General features: G+C 37.3%; 3 protein-coding genes and 1 pseudogene across 3 annotated transcripts in view; 1 reads left to right on the top strand and 3 right to left on the bottom strand.

Annotated features, from left to right (window-relative positions):
• Positions 1-231: 231 nt before the first annotated feature.
• Positions 232-2,257, bottom strand: LOC126618353 (uncharacterized). Its single transcript, XM_050286386.1, has 3 exons — positions 2,096-2,257; positions 1,818-1,986; positions 232-558 (listed from the first exon to the last, which is right to left on the bottom strand). The coding sequence occupies exons 1-3, from the start codon at positions 2,153-2,155 to the stop codon at positions 362-364; spliced, it is 426 nt and encodes a 141-aa protein (XP_050142343.1). The 5' UTR covers positions 2,156-2,257; the 3' UTR covers positions 232-361.
• Positions 2,258-2,425: 168 nt separating this feature from the next.
• LOC126618351 (ABC transporter I family member 20-like) lies at positions 2,426-3,803 on the top strand (annotated as a pseudogene).
• A 5,715-nt stretch (positions 3,804-9,518) lies between these two features.
• Positions 9,519-16,250, bottom strand: part of LOC126618349 (senescence-specific cysteine protease SAG12-like) — a 28,529-nt gene continuing 21,797 nt past the window's right edge. Inside the window, exon 3 of the mRNA XM_050286380.1 lies at positions 9,519-9,656. The gene's annotated coding sequence lies outside the window, so the exon portion shown is untranslated. The remainder of the gene's footprint in view (positions 9,657-16,250) is intronic.
• LOC126618284 (senescence-specific cysteine protease SAG39-like) lies at positions 9,694-10,737 on the bottom strand. The gene is made up of 2 exons (XM_050286332.1): positions 10,334-10,737; positions 9,694-9,844 (listed from the first exon to the last, which is right to left on the bottom strand). Exons 1-2 carry the CDS (start codon positions 10,735-10,737, stop codon positions 9,694-9,696), a joined length of 555 nt encoding a protein of 184 aa, XP_050142289.1.

Here is a 16,250-nt window from a genome sequence, read left to right as displayed (position 1 = left end):
ATGAAGAAAATATATGACAAAGAGAGACGTTTGAGATGTGAGTTAGTTTTACATGTGGACGAGGTTTGAAAAAAAAAAAAAAGTAAAATTTAATTTGTGTGAAATTACATTACTCATGATTTTATTTTGTGATAGAATACTAAATTGTTTTTTACCCTCTTTTGGTTTAACCAGAACGCATAAACACATAACAGCCTTTGTTATCTTTAACTGGAAATGAATACACGGCGATTTGGGATTAAAACTTGAGTTAGTCAATGCCCATATCTGATTGATTACCAACACCAAAGTTAAGGTGAGCTAAAACCATACAAAAGATATTGATTGTAAACTACAGATACCATACAAATTCTCAGGCAGATCATCGGGCCAACAATGCAACACGATCCTTCTGTACAGCCTGTGTTAAGTTGATGTCGAAGAGCTCGCATCGTATAGGCATCTCCATCTCGTAGAAGGGATTCTTCAAGACGTAATCGGTGTACAACTCATAGATATGTTTCAAGAGACCTTCCATGTGCTGTGTCCCAGGCTCAGAGACAACAAAGAACTTTGTCCCTGCAAATAGTGAAAATATAAATCATCACTTTCACAATCCAAGACATTCTTCAAAATTTCCAGAAAAATGTTCTCTTCCCAGGATAAATTAAACAGCCACAGGAATGAAAAGAATGTCATTGAAACCAACATCCTGCTCGATAAGAATGTCCCAATTCAAAAGGAATGAAAAGGCCAAGCCTAACGTAACAGAGACTCATTACTCTAAAATCAGAAACAATAAAACTTGTCAACACTCAAACAACGAGTAACTTCGGGCTGAACAAATTCCAAACCAGGCAGATGGATCCGAGTCAATATCCAGGATACTAAACCAACTCATTCGCCTTATGAAATTCAAGTATAGTGGCTGTCAAGATGTGTAAAATGTACAGTGTTGGGATCTAGCATATTGAAACTAGAACGAGCAAAAAAATAAAAAAAAGTTTCACCCTTTCTATAACCAGAACAGAGAAGATCCTAGTTATGTGGAAATCGATAACATCACACAGGATTACGTAGAGGAAAACTCGTGTCCATAGCCCATCTTCAAAATACAGAACCACAAGATAGATGTTGTTGTTGACACCAAATGGCGTACAAAAGCACCACGATTAGTTATGTCAGTTAACAGATCAACTCACTCAATCCCAATATTTAGCAGTCACCTCACTTGCGAAACACTCGTTGTGCACCCATCTTCCAAATTACAGAACCACAAGATATAAGTTGCCTAAATCTTACACTTGGCTTACAAGAACACTGCCATTAGCTGTGTCAGACATTGAACAAATCAACTTGCTCGATGACAATATTTAGCATTCACCTCAGTTATGAATCTATGCCTCCGCTCCGCGAAATAATCGTCATCCGCTAGATTCTAACCTAAATTGGTTCTAAACTACTGCAATACAACAACAAAGCCTTTTCCCACTAAGTGGGGTCGGCTATATGAATCATAGAACGTCATTGCGCTCGATTCTGTGTCATGTCCTCCGTCTAAACTACTGCAATGCACAACAGAATTCAGAAATAGGACTAGCAACAGATAGATAGCCAATTTATTCCGCGATACAAAATCTTCTCAACTTAAGCTCACCCAATTCAAAGGCTCACTAACTTTACCTTCTACATTCTACACAAAACTTACAATCTGCAAATTTGAAATCAATTAAATTTAAGTGAGACTTCAATATTTCAATTGCAAATTAGTCCTAAACACATTAAATTACAGTACAAATTCTAGAAAAAGAGAAAAAGGTCAAGACTTTGAAATGTACCAGTGAGTGATTGGAAGCAATTAAGATCGAAGGTGTCAGCTTGAAGGAGTTCGATTCCGAAACAGCCCGATACCGGCGACAGCTGCTGAGAAATGGCGTGCATCGAGTGCCACAAGCTCGCAACCCTCAAGGTATCGTTAGTGTCCATCCTTCCGGCCGACCCGTAATCCTAATTTTGTTTCCGAAAGAAGAATCGAAATTCGTTAACTTTCATGTTTGGTTGCTGAGAAAACAGAGGAAAATAAATGGAAAAATTGAAATCTCTAGGGTTTTGTTACCTTGTAGTAGATCAAGCCGCCAGATTTGTTGATGATGTAGAGACTGTAAATTGCTGCCATTTCCAAGGGCTATTTCGGAATCCAAGAAAAACACCTTCAGTCCAGATTCAGGAGTATAGGAGAGAAGACTTGTGATCCAGTTACCGCAACCTATAAGTTGGGTCCGACCCAACCCGTGTCCGGATCCGAACCCTTATTTGTTTGTGTAAATGCAGCAACGTGTCTGCTTTTCATTGGATGACATGGCAAACTACCAACTACCAACTACCAACTACCAACTACCGAGTTCGTAGCTTCCGAGTTCCGAGTTTGTGACTGGGAGCTGTCCACGCCTCCTCCACTGAGTCGACTTCCAAACTCGTCCCATCGCCGAAATTTTTAAAGAATCCGTCACGTTCATGTCGGCACACACACTTTCTCTCTCCTAATCTCATCTCTTTCTCTAAAAATCATCGACAATGGGTGTGAAGCTAAACTCCGAGCCATCGATCGAGATCAGCGGCTTAAAATTCAACCACCCAGGAATCAATGGCCACCCGCCGCCTGGCTCCAAGCCGCTGATCGAGGACTTCAGTCTCACACTCAACGCCGGCGACCGATGCCTCCTCGTGGGATCCAACGGCGCGGGGAAAACCACGATCTTGAAGATCCTGGGCGGCAAGCACATGGTCGAGCCCCACATGGTTCGCGTGCTCGGAAGGTCGGCGTTTCACGAAACCACCTTGACCGGCTCCGGTGACCTCTCGTATCTCGGCGGAGAGTGGCGGCGAGATGTAGCGTTCGCTGGGTTTGATGTCCCGATTCAAATGGACGTTTCGGCCGATAAGTTTATCAATGGGGTGGCGGGGATCGATCCAGAAAGGAGATCAGAGCTGATAAAGGTTTTGAATATTGATCTTTCATGGCGGTTGCACAAGGTGTCCGATGGTCAGAGAAGACGAGTGCAAATCTGTATGGGTCTGCTCAAGCCATACAAGGTAGTCAACGTCCATTTTTCACAGTTTTGATGGTGTATTTTTTTTACGCATGGCAAGTGTTTGATGATTTGTTTCTGAATCCAAATAGGTTCTTCTGCTAGACGTGATAACGGTGGACCTCGATGTCCTAGCAAGAGCTGACCTTCTCAAGTTCCTGAAGAAGGAATGCGAAGAACGAGGCGCCACGATCATTTACGCCACGCATATATTTGACGGGTTGGAAGATTGACCCTTGCATATCGCTTATGTTGCGAATGGGAAGTTGCAGCTAGCAATGCCAATGGAGAAAGTTAGGGAGATCTCCAAGTTGTCACTAATGGTGAGTCAAAAGGGTAATTTATTTATTTATTTTTGTAACCGTATGATTGGATTTACTGAGATTGGATTTGGGTTTGGTTTGCAGAGGACAGTCAAGAGTTGGCTGAGGAAGGAGCGCGAGGACGAGAGGAAGAGAAGGAAGGAGAGAAAGGCGAAGGGTCTTCCGGAGTTTGAGCTACCAAATGAGTGAAGCAATGATGTTCACTCAGTGAACAATGGTTGGAGGCCTGAATTCCACCATTGCCGGAGAAGAGAACTTTATCTTCAGCTCAAACGGAGTTCTCAGGCAATAACAGATGCTTAGTGACTCAAAACCATTGTGAGTTGAATATCAGAGTATGCAACGAACGAGACTAACAAAATAATAGTATTATTAAATAAACGAGAATGACGAAACGGCTACAAAACTCCAAGAGGCTACACTGTGAATGACTTGTTTATTCTAGGAGCTACAAAGCATCATAGATATAGAGAATTAACCTAATCCTAATAAGCAAGAAAACGAAACCCTAACTCTAATACTAACGGGCTAAGCCCAAATTCAAATAACAAAATAATCCTAAATTCCAACACCCCCCGTCAAACTCATGGCGGTACATGTCATGAGTTTGCCAACAAACGGATGTGGATGCAAGCTCCGTTAGGCGGAGAAGACAAGACAAGATCCATTAGGCAGACACGACAAGGCAAGCTCCGTTAGGCGGACAAAACAAGGCAAGCGATTCAAGCTAGCAAACGAACAATCCAAGCGAGCAGGCGAGCGAGCGAACAAGCAATTCCAGCAATCAACAAATTATGGCAACCAAATGTTGGAAGTATGGACTCTGTCACTAAACGAACTAAATTCTTATATCCCAACTGCAGCAACGAACGAATAAAAAACAAAACTTATCACTCTGGTAGTCACAAGTTCAAGCACTCGAGTGATTGGCAAACAAATTTCATTCTGAATCCAAATCAACCAATACAAGCCCAACGATAGCTTCAATCAACAAGGACCAAAGCTTCAACTCCATTCTCTCTTTCTTCGGTTCACGTTAGCAAACTGAGTGCAAAACAAGTGCAGACCAACATTCTGAACTCAGACTCCGAGGTGTGGTTACATGCTTTTCAAGCGAGGAAGCAAAAGACCGCAGCGGGGTGGAGGGTTGGTTCAGCAAATCTGGTCAGGAGGGCTTAGTCGGCATAACGACAGATGTGCAGCAGCAGGTCAGGGAACGAATCATCTGGAGGTAGGGGTGGCAGTAGGTACAGCAGCGGTGTGAGACAGAGGTATAACAGTGGTGTGGTGGATCGGTTAGATCGGCAGGTCGGGTTGGGGTTGCAGGCAGCAATCTGGTGCGGGTCGAAGGCAGTGTGTAGGTGGTGACCTGATGCAGGCAGCTGTGAGTGGCACGGGTTTGATGTAGGTGCAATACAGGTTGGTGGGTTCATCTTTGTGAAGGGAACAGGAACGAACACAACGGTGGGCGACAGCAAGGGCATCGGCTGGTGGCTCGGCACGACTCCGACTTTAAACTTTAACAGATATATATTTTTTTTGTAACGACAAAGGGTAACTCAAACCAGAAAACGAAAAAAGTTTCATGGATCGAAACTGGACAAAAACATCAAATTAATATGAACAAACAGAAGCAGATTAAATCTGAAAGAATCAAACCTGCTCTGATACCAAGTTAAATATCAGAGTGCGTAACGAACGAGACTAACAAAATAATAGTATTATTAAATAAACGAGAATGCCGAAACGGCTACAAAACTCCAAGAGGCTACATTGTAAATGACTTGTTTATTCTACGAGCTGCAAAACATCATATATATAGAGAACTAACCTAACCCCAATAAGCAAGAAAACGAAACCCTAACCCTAATACTAACAGACTAAGCCCAAATTCAAATAACAAAATAATCCTAAATTTCAACATTGTGATGGTATCTTCATTCTAAGTCTTGGTGTTCTTCGTTCTTCTGGGCGCGGGTGATAATAGAATTAGATTAGAAGATGCATCCAGTGGGTTGTGACGTTTTGGGATTGTAATTTGTTTGAGGTGTGTGATTATGTGAGGAAATGCCATGAGTTTAGCTTCTCCTCCATTTATATAATTGGATTATTTGCTTGTAATGGAGGTCAATTCACATAGTTATGGGTCTTGAATCCTCAATCTTTCAATGTGTTTGTAGTTTGTATTCAATTCTAACATGTATACAATCATATATTTGAACGAAAAAACACAAATAAATTTTCTTCTAATGAGGAAGATGGATCGTATAACTTGCAAGGATTGCAAAGTTATACGGTACCGGGAGAGAGCTTGGCTAATCAACATTGAGAGAAAAAAGAACAAGACCTGGAAGTGCTCAAGGCCTAGATGGTGGAATCTAAAAGGAGAAAAACAAGTCATTTTCAAAGAGAAAGTAATCACCCAATGCGTGTGGGATAGAAAGGGGGAAGCTAGCCAAATGTGAGATTCCATGGCTAGTTGTATCAAAAAAGTAGTAAAAGAGGTATTAGGAGAGTCCAAGCGCTTTGCTCCACACCAAAAGGAATCTTCGTGGTGGAATGAGGAGGTACAAAAAAAGGTGAAGGCTAAGAAGGAATGTTGTAAAGCCCTATACAAGGATATGACCGATGAAAATGGTGAAAGGTATAGAATAGCGAAGCAGGAGGCGAAGAAAACTGTGAGAGAAGCTAAGCTAGCGGCTTATGACTATATGTATAAGCGACTAGATACCAAAGAATGAGAGTTGGATATCTATAAACTAGCTAGAGCAAGGGAAAAGAAGACAATGGACCTAAACCAAGTGAGGTGCATCAAGGATGAGGATGGAAAAATTCTTGCTACAGAGAACGCGGTCAAAGACAGATGGAGAGGTTATTTTCATAATCTTTTCAATGAATGACATGAAAAGAGTACTTCTTTGGGGGAGTTGAGTAACTCAGAAGAGTGTAGAAACTACTCATTTTACCGCTGAATCAAGAAGGAAGAAGTAGTTGTAGCTTTGAAAAATATGACGCATAGAAAAGTAGTGGACCCAAATAATATACCAATCGAAGTGTGGAAAGTCTTGGGAGAGACGGGTATAGCATGACTCACAAACATTTTTAATAAGATTTTGAAAACGAAGAAGATGCCAAATGAGTGGCAAAAGAGCACTTTGGTGCCTATCTACAAGAATAAGGGATACAAAATTGCATGAACTATAGTCATACAATGAAGCTTTGGGAGAGAGTCATTGAGCATAGATTGAGGCAAGAGACACGGGTTTCGGACAACCAATTCGGGTTCATGCCAGGATACTAAACTATGGAGGCAATATATTTCTTACGAAGATTGATGGAAAGATATAGAGATAGGAAAAATGATTTACACATGGTCCTTATAAATTTGGAAAAAGCGTATGATAGGATCCCAAGAGACATTTTTTGGAGGATTTTAGAGAAGAAAGGAGCACGAGTAGCATATATCCAAGCTATAAAGGATATGTATGATGGAGCAAAGACTGCTGTAAGAACTCATGAAGGACAAACTGAATGCTTCCCCATAATTGTTGGGTTACATCAAGGTTCATCCTTAAGTCCTTACCTTTTTGCATTGGTAATGGATGAGTTAACGGGACATATTTAAGATGATATTCCTTGGTGTATGCTTTTCGTATACGATATAGTGTTGATAGATGAAACTCAGGAATGGGTAAATGCGAAGCTTAACCTTTGGAGAGAAGTGTTGGAATCTAAAGGTCTTCGCCTAAGCCGATCAAAGACAGAATATATGGAGTGCAAGTTCAGTGCAAATGGAGGCCAAAATGAGTCAGGGGTGAGGATCGAAGATCAGGAAGTACCAAAGAGCGACCGCTTTCGCTACTTAGGATCTATCTTGCAAAAGAATGGAGAATTAGATGGAGATCTCAACAATAGAATACAAGCTGGATGGATGAAGTGGAAAAGTGCATCTGGCGTGTTGTGTGACCGTCGTATGCTATTGAAGCTCAAGGGAAAATTTTATAGGACGACAATAAGGCTAGCGATGTTGTATGGCACATAATATTGGGCGATGAAACATCAACACGTACATAAAATGGGTGTAGCCGAGATGAGGATGCTTCGTTGGATGTGTGGGCACACAAGAAATGGTAAAATTAGGAATGAGGATATCCAAGGTAAAGTAAGAGTAGCCGAAATTGAAGGAAAAATGAGAGAAAATCGGTTACGGTGGTTTGGACATGTGCAAAAAAGGCCTACTGACGCTCCGGTTAGAAGATGTGACTACGGGACAGAGGTTCAGGGCCGAAGGGGTAAATGAAGACCTAGGAAAACATTGGAAGAGACTCTAAGAAAAGACTCAGAGTACTTGGATCTAACGGAGGACATGACACAAAACCGAGCGTAATGGCGTTCTAGGATTCATATAGCCGACCCCACTTAGTGGGAAAAAACTTTGTTGTTGTTGTTGTTGTTGTACCCTCCTCACTCACTGTGTTTATGTTTTTCTGAATGTCAGAGATGCATTAACAATTTAGGATCCAGTTGCCCTAAACCCCTTCAAATTCGATGTTTGGAGTTTGGAGATTTCGCGTTTTGGCATTTGGCTTTGGGGGTTTCGACAATTTTGGCTTTAGGATTTGTTTGTTTGGAGGTTTATGACAAAGGGCATGAGCCCTGGAAAGCAAAGCTATCAGGAGTTTTATCGACATGGAATCCAACAATACTTCTCCATTGATAAAGCGATAGCATTTTACTAGTAGCTAAATTAAGTAAACCAGAAAAAAAAAATTGAATTAGTAGCTGCATTGAGCAGGTACTCCAGTTGCTTCTTTAATCTGATGTTGATCATGAAAAAGAACTTGCATCGCAAAAAATAATGGAGAGAGTCAATCCAACACGACCAAAAACACCATAGACGCTACATTTATCATGTTGAGTTCTAGCTTGGTTGCATGCTTGTGTGGTATGCAATAGTAAACAAGTGATGAACAAGAAACATAAAGAAAATAATAAGTCACCTAATTAAATTAAACCATCCTACTAATCACGAATTAGCAGCAGCTAATATTGCAGGTGGTTCAAGTTATAGGAATTAGGAAACTTCATTGTAATCCCTAGTAGTAAAAATGACATTTTGACTAAAACTATGAGTAAGATCAAATCTAATTTTAGTCACTTTATACATTAATCACCTCATTTATTAATTATATTTTGATGTTTTAATTATTTTCTTTTTTACTACCTAATTTTAATGTATTAATTATATTTTATTGTCATTTTCATTTTTATTTCATTTATCATAATATAACTTCTCTACGCCACTTAGCCAATCAAGAAAGTCCTTGCGATGCAATCGCCCATGGAAATCGAGTGTCTAAGGTTGGGCCAAGAGGATCTTTAACGCCTTCTTTTTTCTTTTCGTCGGAGTTATTATATATTTTGTTGTAAACATTTAGATAAACTAGTTTTTGTCAAACAATATATCTTGATATACTTTGTCTTTTTCATTTAGATACATTCAATTCAATAATACATTTCGGTACACACATTTTGGTACACACATTTCGATACAAACATTTCGATACATTAATTCAATATAATATATTTTGATGTATACATTTCGGTACACACATTTAGGTACATTAATTTAATATAATACCTTTTGGCGCATACATTTTGGTACATTAATTTAATATAATACATTTCGGTAACAAATATTTTGGTACATTAATTCAATATAATACATTTTGGTGCATACATTTTCGGTACACATTTTTGGTACATTAATTCAATAGAATACATTTCGGTACAAACATTTAGGTACATTAATTTAGTATAATACATTTCAGTACTAACATTTAGGTACATTAATCGCCACTTACTACAACAGTCTAGTGATATTCCTCTTCACTTGCAAGTGAGAGATCTTAGGTTCGATTTTTGCCAAAGGCGAAATCGAATCACATTATTTCTAGCCCATTGTAAGGCTAAGCTGACTCCCCTTCTCTTAGTGTAGATAATATCATTTGTTAAAAAAAAAACACATTTAGGTACATTAATTGAGTCTTTCAAATTTAAAGAATGTTAAATAAAATTAATAAAATAAAAAATTTTGATCAAAAAATAAATTAAAATGTGTATGTTAATAAATTCAAATATTTAATAGGAGACATTAAATAAAATACAAATTAATTAATTTGAATTAAGAACACATCAAGAACTATAATCTAACACCATATTTTTATTAAATTTCAATCTTTTTCAAGAATTAAAGTTAAAAAAACTCCTTTTAAGTTATCATGCGGTTGGATGGGTAGCTTCTATAGCAATGCCACATAGACCTTCCTTGGTGGGCACATCTCTTTGTAATCTAAGGCACTCTCCCCCCACTCTTTGCCCCAAGAATTCTTGAGCAGTGAATACTTAGTCCCATCATTACTAGTACCGTATCCAACTGCAGTCACTTCATGGCTTAATATCAAGGTATAAAATATCGATGATATCGGAAATATCGGTAGTTCAAAAACACGGAAATTTCGATGGAAATATCGGGATATTATTGATATCGATAAAAATTGAATAAAAACCACGGAAATTGTAAGAAAAACTTGGAAATTTTTATTGAAACTTTGCAAGATATTTATTTAGTCAATTATCTATTAGTTTATCACAAAAAATTAGAAAGAAATGCATTGCATGATAGATATAACTTATTTAAGTTGATTATATAGCGAGCTGGCAAACATTGTGAGTGTAGAAAATATATAGTAATTAATTAAAGAAGTTTAAACACACCATAATCATTTATATATAATGAATTAGTACAATATTTTACACTTTATACATTGCATGGTAAGATACATGAGTGACTTAGCAAGGTCTAAAATATCGATGATATCGGAAATATTGGTAGTCCAAAAAAGTATTGGTAGTCCAAAAAAGTATCGGTAGTCCAAAAACATGGAAATTTCGATGGTTAGACCATGGTTAATATCAATGGCAACAGAAACCGGCTGGTTCGCAACAGCTTTCAACAATGCATCTTCGTTGTTTGCAGGCACATTCTCGTAGCCGGTTATGGTTATGGCACCAGATGCATGAGCAACAGTAGTAGTTCTGCAAATTCCTCCATCTTTAGCCTGGTAAGGGTAATTATCTTTAGTTGCAAGGCTTTTGTTGCGTTTGATCATGTAGTCATACGCAACCTTTGAATTACTTCCATCGCAGCCGTGATCATAACTGCTCGTGTCACAATCAACTAGCTCTTGTTTTGATAGTGAAATTAGGTTTCCTGTTTTGAGTTTGTGAAGCCCTTCTACGGTTGCCACTGATGCGAACGCCCAACAACATCCTATAAATATCATTGAGTTAGATAAATTGTTTAAAAACCTCATTTTAATCCCTAAAAAAGACCATGTTTTTAATAGTACCGTATGTAAGATGAAAAACTAACAATAGTCCATTGACTTGTGTCCATGTCAGAATTTAATTACATTTTTATGAATTTATTGTAGTTTGCCTATATTACCCTTTTAAGGGATTCAAACATACCAAAAAATTGAAAAGCATTTTGTAAATCATAACTAATGTATAAGGCCTATGCATAAATTATTAGACCTAAAGGACTAAACATAAAAAATACAAACCGTACCAAATTGGCCTGACCTAATGGACTAAAACATAAAAATACAAATTGTGCCAAATTGATCATATTGAATCTATCAGATCTAATGAACTAAAACATAAAAAATACAAACCATACCAAATTGATCGTACTGAATCTATCGGACCTACTGAACTAAAACATAAAAATACAAATTGGAACCAAATTGACCGTACCAAATCCATCAGACCTAAACTATATAACGTACGTAATTTATCAAACCTAGTGAACTAAAACATAAAAAATACTAATCGTACCAAATTGATCGTATTGAATCTATCATACCTAAACTATATAGCGTACCTAATTGACTATACCAAAACTATCGGACCTAAATTAGTGCATTCTTCACCCAATATCAAATTTGAATAAATATAAAAATAAATAAATAAATAAAAAGAAGTAAGTAGTTATAGACAATAAAGATAGCATTTTTTAGACAATGAAGATAGAGGTTATGGGTGATAATGAATCTACAGTTACCTTTTCAAACTTTAATGGTGGAGAGGTTACATTGTAGACATTAAATATGGCATTTTTGTTAATAGTAGTAAAACCTGTGGTTTTATTATAAGTGACATATCATAATGCATTAGAATAAAAGATATTTTTTAGATAAAAACCTTCCAAGTTATATTCTAAAAATAATCTTTGACAAAGCCTCATCTCTAAAAGCCCCTTAAATTGAAAATCTGGCAAAGTAACATAAACATCTTACACTGTCTTAATATAATCAGTATAAGAAAAGAAAAAAAAAATTACATTACATGCATGTATTATCTCGTGCAAATGACTAGAAATTGCTTAATGCATGCATACCACAGTCATAACCTTGGCTTTTGACCGGAGCCATATCGACTATAAACATATTAATTATTGGTTGAATGCGCTATCCAGGTTCAGATTTTGGAAACAAACGCATCGTTTGTTTTCAAACAATCAAACAAGAACACATATTACATGACCTATGAAAGTAAAACCTCATAGAGATAGCTTAATCTTGCATGCTTACCACATTGCCCTTGGTATTTGACCGTGGTCACATCACAGCGCCAATTGAAAAATAATCCTTAGAATTTGGCACGTCGGTGACATTTTCATATCGAAAATTGTTATCTGGAGCTGCTTTGGAAGAGTTGTACATGATCTCTGGGAGGTGTATCCTCTTGTAGCCTTGACCCGTCACCTGAAATTCCTCGTTAGTTAGGTCCGCAAACTTATTGATGTCGAGCCTGCACTTGTTTTCGCTCTTCTTATTAAAACCTTCTATAAACTCCACACTGGACTTGAATGTGATATTTTTTTTCCCACAAGATGTCACATTGCCACCAGGAATATTTCGTGGCACCCTATCTTTGTCCTCAAACTGGTGCTTTCCATCGAGTATTTTCGTAGTCCCAGTGAACTTAAAAGTGTGCTTTTACATTTCCATGTTCATCAGAACTGAGGAAAATAGAAGAATAGTGGAAGAAAAGCCCGTAAAATTTAAATACGAAACACTTACTAAACCAGCCTAGTTTAATGGTTGCCATTTACCATGATAGGTACACAAGAGACTAATATTTATTGGCAAATCAAGTTCAATGGTTGGCACTTACTAAGCCGGCCGTGCCGGGCCGACCGGACTGGACCGAGCCAATCAAACGAAACAGACCAAATAGACTGACCATATTGGATTTGAACCAGAACGTACTGGACAGATGGTCCTGAACGGGAACGGATTAGTCGTGTTTTAAATTGGAGCTCATCTTTCATGGAGCTGATATTTCAGTGGGGAAGAATTTTGGTGCGAAATAGCTAAATGAGGACAAGGATCTGTGGGATTTGAGCAAAAACATTGGGAGTTAGCAAAGAGGTGGGAAACCAAACTGTTGTCCCACATCGTCCACAGGAGCAAAGAACTATCTAATTACGCTCGTATAAATTATAGCAGTCTATGGGAGGGTAATAGAACCATATGTTGAGGCGCAAAACGAACTATTAATTATAAACTAATGGATTTGAAGAATACTGCCGGACCCAAACTGACCCGCTAGGCTAGACAGTTGACCCAGCGAACCGGGTTTAACTGGCTAAATTGGATGGTTAAGTGATTGAATCGGCTGAACCAGACGGTTTACCAATCGAACTGGGCCAAACCGGCTGAACCAAACGGTTTACCAATCGAACTGGGCCAGACCGGCTGAACCAAACGATTGACCAATTGAACCGGGTCGGACCGAATGAACCGGGTCGGACTGAAAGAACCTGGTCGAATCAAACGAACCGAGTCAAACCACGTCAAATCGCTCAGATCAGGTAACCGAGCCTTGGGCCAGCGAAAGGGGGCCGGACTAGAAGGTTAGTGTAAAAAAGCTTGAGTTAATAAATCCATTAAAAAAAAGAAACGGTTAATCTCAGTTTACTACCCTCAAGTTTCGTAGTTTTCAACATTTAGTACATGAAGTTTTTTTCGTCCCAGAGTCATACCTAAAGTGTTAATTTTGGGACAGTCTTATACATCTGTTAAGTTTTCCGTTAGAACTTCTGTTAACTGATGACGTTGTGCCCACGTGGACAATTACTGGACGCCACGTGTCAATATGGGCCCACTTCAATATTAAAAAAATAATACAAAAACACAAAAAAAAAAAAAAAACATATGTACCCACCTTCTCCCCCACACCTTTTCCTTGAAAATAATTTGACCTAAACCCTAAGCCACAGGGACAATCCGCTCTAAAAGGTCAAATCAGCTTCTTCTCTCAGTTGAATTGCAGGGACTGCACGGCGGTACAGGGGTTTTTGAGAGAGAAAGGGCTGAAATTCGTGGAGATTAACATCGACGTGTATCCGAATCGCGAGAAGGAGCTGGTGGAGAGGATGGGTAGCTCATCTGTACCTCAAATTTTCTTCAACAAGAAGCAGTTTGGAGGACTTGTGGCACTCAACTCACTGAGGAACAATGGCTGATTTGACCAGCGACTAAAGGATATGCTCAGCTCGAAATGTCCCAACGACGCACCTTCGCCACCGATTTACGGATTCGACGATCTAGAAGAGGAGGATGGGTTTCTTGTTGAATTGGAATTCCTTTGGGTGAGATTTTGTTGGGTTGGGTGTGCGGGGAGGGTGGGCACGGGTTGTAAATGAGAGAAGTGAGGGTGGTGCAAGTTAGACCTGACATTCGTATCGTGTTTTCTGTGTTCGTGTCGTTTTTGTGTCATACCCGATATCTTAACGGGTCGTGTCGTGTAACACCCATTAAAATAAACAGGTAAAATAATCGGACCCGAAATCGACCCAATAATATTAACAGGTAATATGACCTGACCCGTTACCCATTAAGGAAAATATATTTTAAACCAATAAATAATTAAATGAAAAACATAACACTAAATAAGTATATACATACCATATTGTCACATCCAAAACATAAAAACGCAATTTTCTTTTAAGTATATTTTCACTTACCTAAAGTCTTTAATAGTTTTTTAATTAATGTAGAAGTGTAAAAAAATATAGAAAAAAATATATAAACACTCGTAATGACAAGTTTTACAACTTTCATTAAGAGCTTAACTTCGAAATTCGCCACTATAATCATATAAATCATAGATCAAAATTTAACCGTTGATTGTTGTTTACATTTATGCTTCATTGTTCTCATCAAATTTTGTTTTTTCAAATTTTGTTTTTTGAAAACTTTATCTATTAGAGGATGCAGGAAGATGAATGGTTTGGATCGTTTATATTATATTCAGAGGTTTACGATTAGTGAAAATATTGCTTGATGTTTATAAAGTTTCTACAAACTATATGACTTCGACTTATATTTCAGTTAACCGTAAATATCGAAACGTGATATCAAAGATCTGAACCGTTCATCTTCTTACATCCGCTAGATGATCATGTTTTCAAAAAAGAAAATTTTAAAAATGAAATTCAGTAAGAATAATAAAGCGTAAATGGCAATCGATGGTTAAATATAAATTTAAGGTTTATGAATTATAGTGTTGTATTTCAAAGCTTATCCCTTCATGAAAGTTGTAAAGTTTGTCACTATGAATGATTGTATATATTTTTTTTTATACATTTTTTACACTTCTACAATAATTATTATTAATTTTATTAATTTTTCCCTCAAATAAAAAACATTATTCTTAAAGGTTTAGAAGATTTTAAAAATCTAAACGATAGTGTAAGTGTAACCATTATCTACTCGTAAAGGAATAATGATAAATTACGAGTGTTTATATATTCTTTCATATTTTTCATACTTGTATGTATATCTTCTTAGTTCTTACCTATACAAATACTATATTAGTTTATTTTAATTTTGGACAACAAAATGTTAAGTAAAATTTATCCTAGTAATGATAATAAAGAACTCTCATAATAAAAATAAATAATGACTAAAACGTTTTTTTTTTTAAACTTATATAGAATAATAATACAAAACTATATATTTAATATAGAATATATTGTATATATTAATATGGCTGTATTTTATTATAAATCTTTTAGTAATTAAATTTTAAAATTATCAAAATAAATTTTTTCTTAACGGATTAACCACGTGTTACCTGCGTGTATACTCGTTATTAACGGATTCTTAACGGGTCACCCGATAATAACCCGATAAATTATCGTGTTGACCCAAAATCCATTATTTTCGTGTCGTATCACCGTGTCATGTCAGAAACTGCCAACTCTAATGCAAGTGTAGAAGAAAGAAGGGAAGGAAGAGGTGCGGATTGCAGAAGAGAAAAGGGTGCAAGGGAGAATGTGGGTACGGATATTTTTTTTTTAATTTTTTTTTTTGTATTTATGTTTTTTTTTTAATTTTTTTAATATTAAAGTGGACCTATATTGATAGGTGATGCTCAATAATTGTACACGTGAACGTCACGTTATCATTAACAGAAGTTAAAAGTTAAAGATGTATGTGTCTATATACTAAATGTGAAAACCACAAAACGGACATTGCAAACAAAAAGGTTGGTGAAGTTGAACGATGATTCAAACTTGCACGCAAACTGCTCATTTGCCTAACCTCAAATTCTCCTAAAGATTTGAAATTTCATCAAAATCCAAACAAGCACGGCAACCATGGACCTCGCACCAAACCATAAAAGCTACTGATTAAAAATAAAATTAAAAACATCCGGACCTAAAATTTCCTACAAAAAAAAATAAAAAAAAATAAAATCGAAACAGTATCAGATGCAGATC

This window comes from Malus sylvestris, chromosome 4 (assembly GCF_916048215.2).
Source record: "Malus sylvestris chromosome 4, drMalSylv7.2, whole genome shotgun sequence".
Taxonomy (NCBI): Eukaryota; Viridiplantae; Streptophyta; class Magnoliopsida; order Rosales; family Rosaceae; genus Malus; species Malus sylvestris.
Note: the sequence above shows the minus strand (reverse complement) of the source record. Positions and strands in the feature narration are given on the sequence as shown.

Bases quoted from the DNA above. Each gene is read 5' to 3' on its own strand.
- LOC126618284 (XM_050286332.1), bottom strand. From the start codon at position 10,737: ATGATATTTATAGGATGTTGTTGGGCGTTCGCATCAGTGGCAACCGTA. The intron at 9,845-10,333 runs GTTTTTGGACTA...CTTGATATTAAG, and splicing joins CTAACCATCGAAATTTCCAT to CCATGAAGTGACTGCAGTTG.
- LOC126618353 (XM_050286386.1), bottom strand. From the start codon at position 2,155: ATGGCAGCAATTTACAGTCTCTACATCATCAACAAATCTGGCGGCTTG. The intron at 1,987-2,095 runs GTAACAAAACCC...AAACAAAATTAG, and splicing joins GCGGCTTGATCTACTACAAG to GATTACGGGTCGGCCGGAAG. The intron at 559-1,817 runs GTACATTTCAAA...CACTATTTGCAG, and splicing joins TTGCTTCCAATCACTCACTG to GGACAAAGTTCTTTGTTGTC.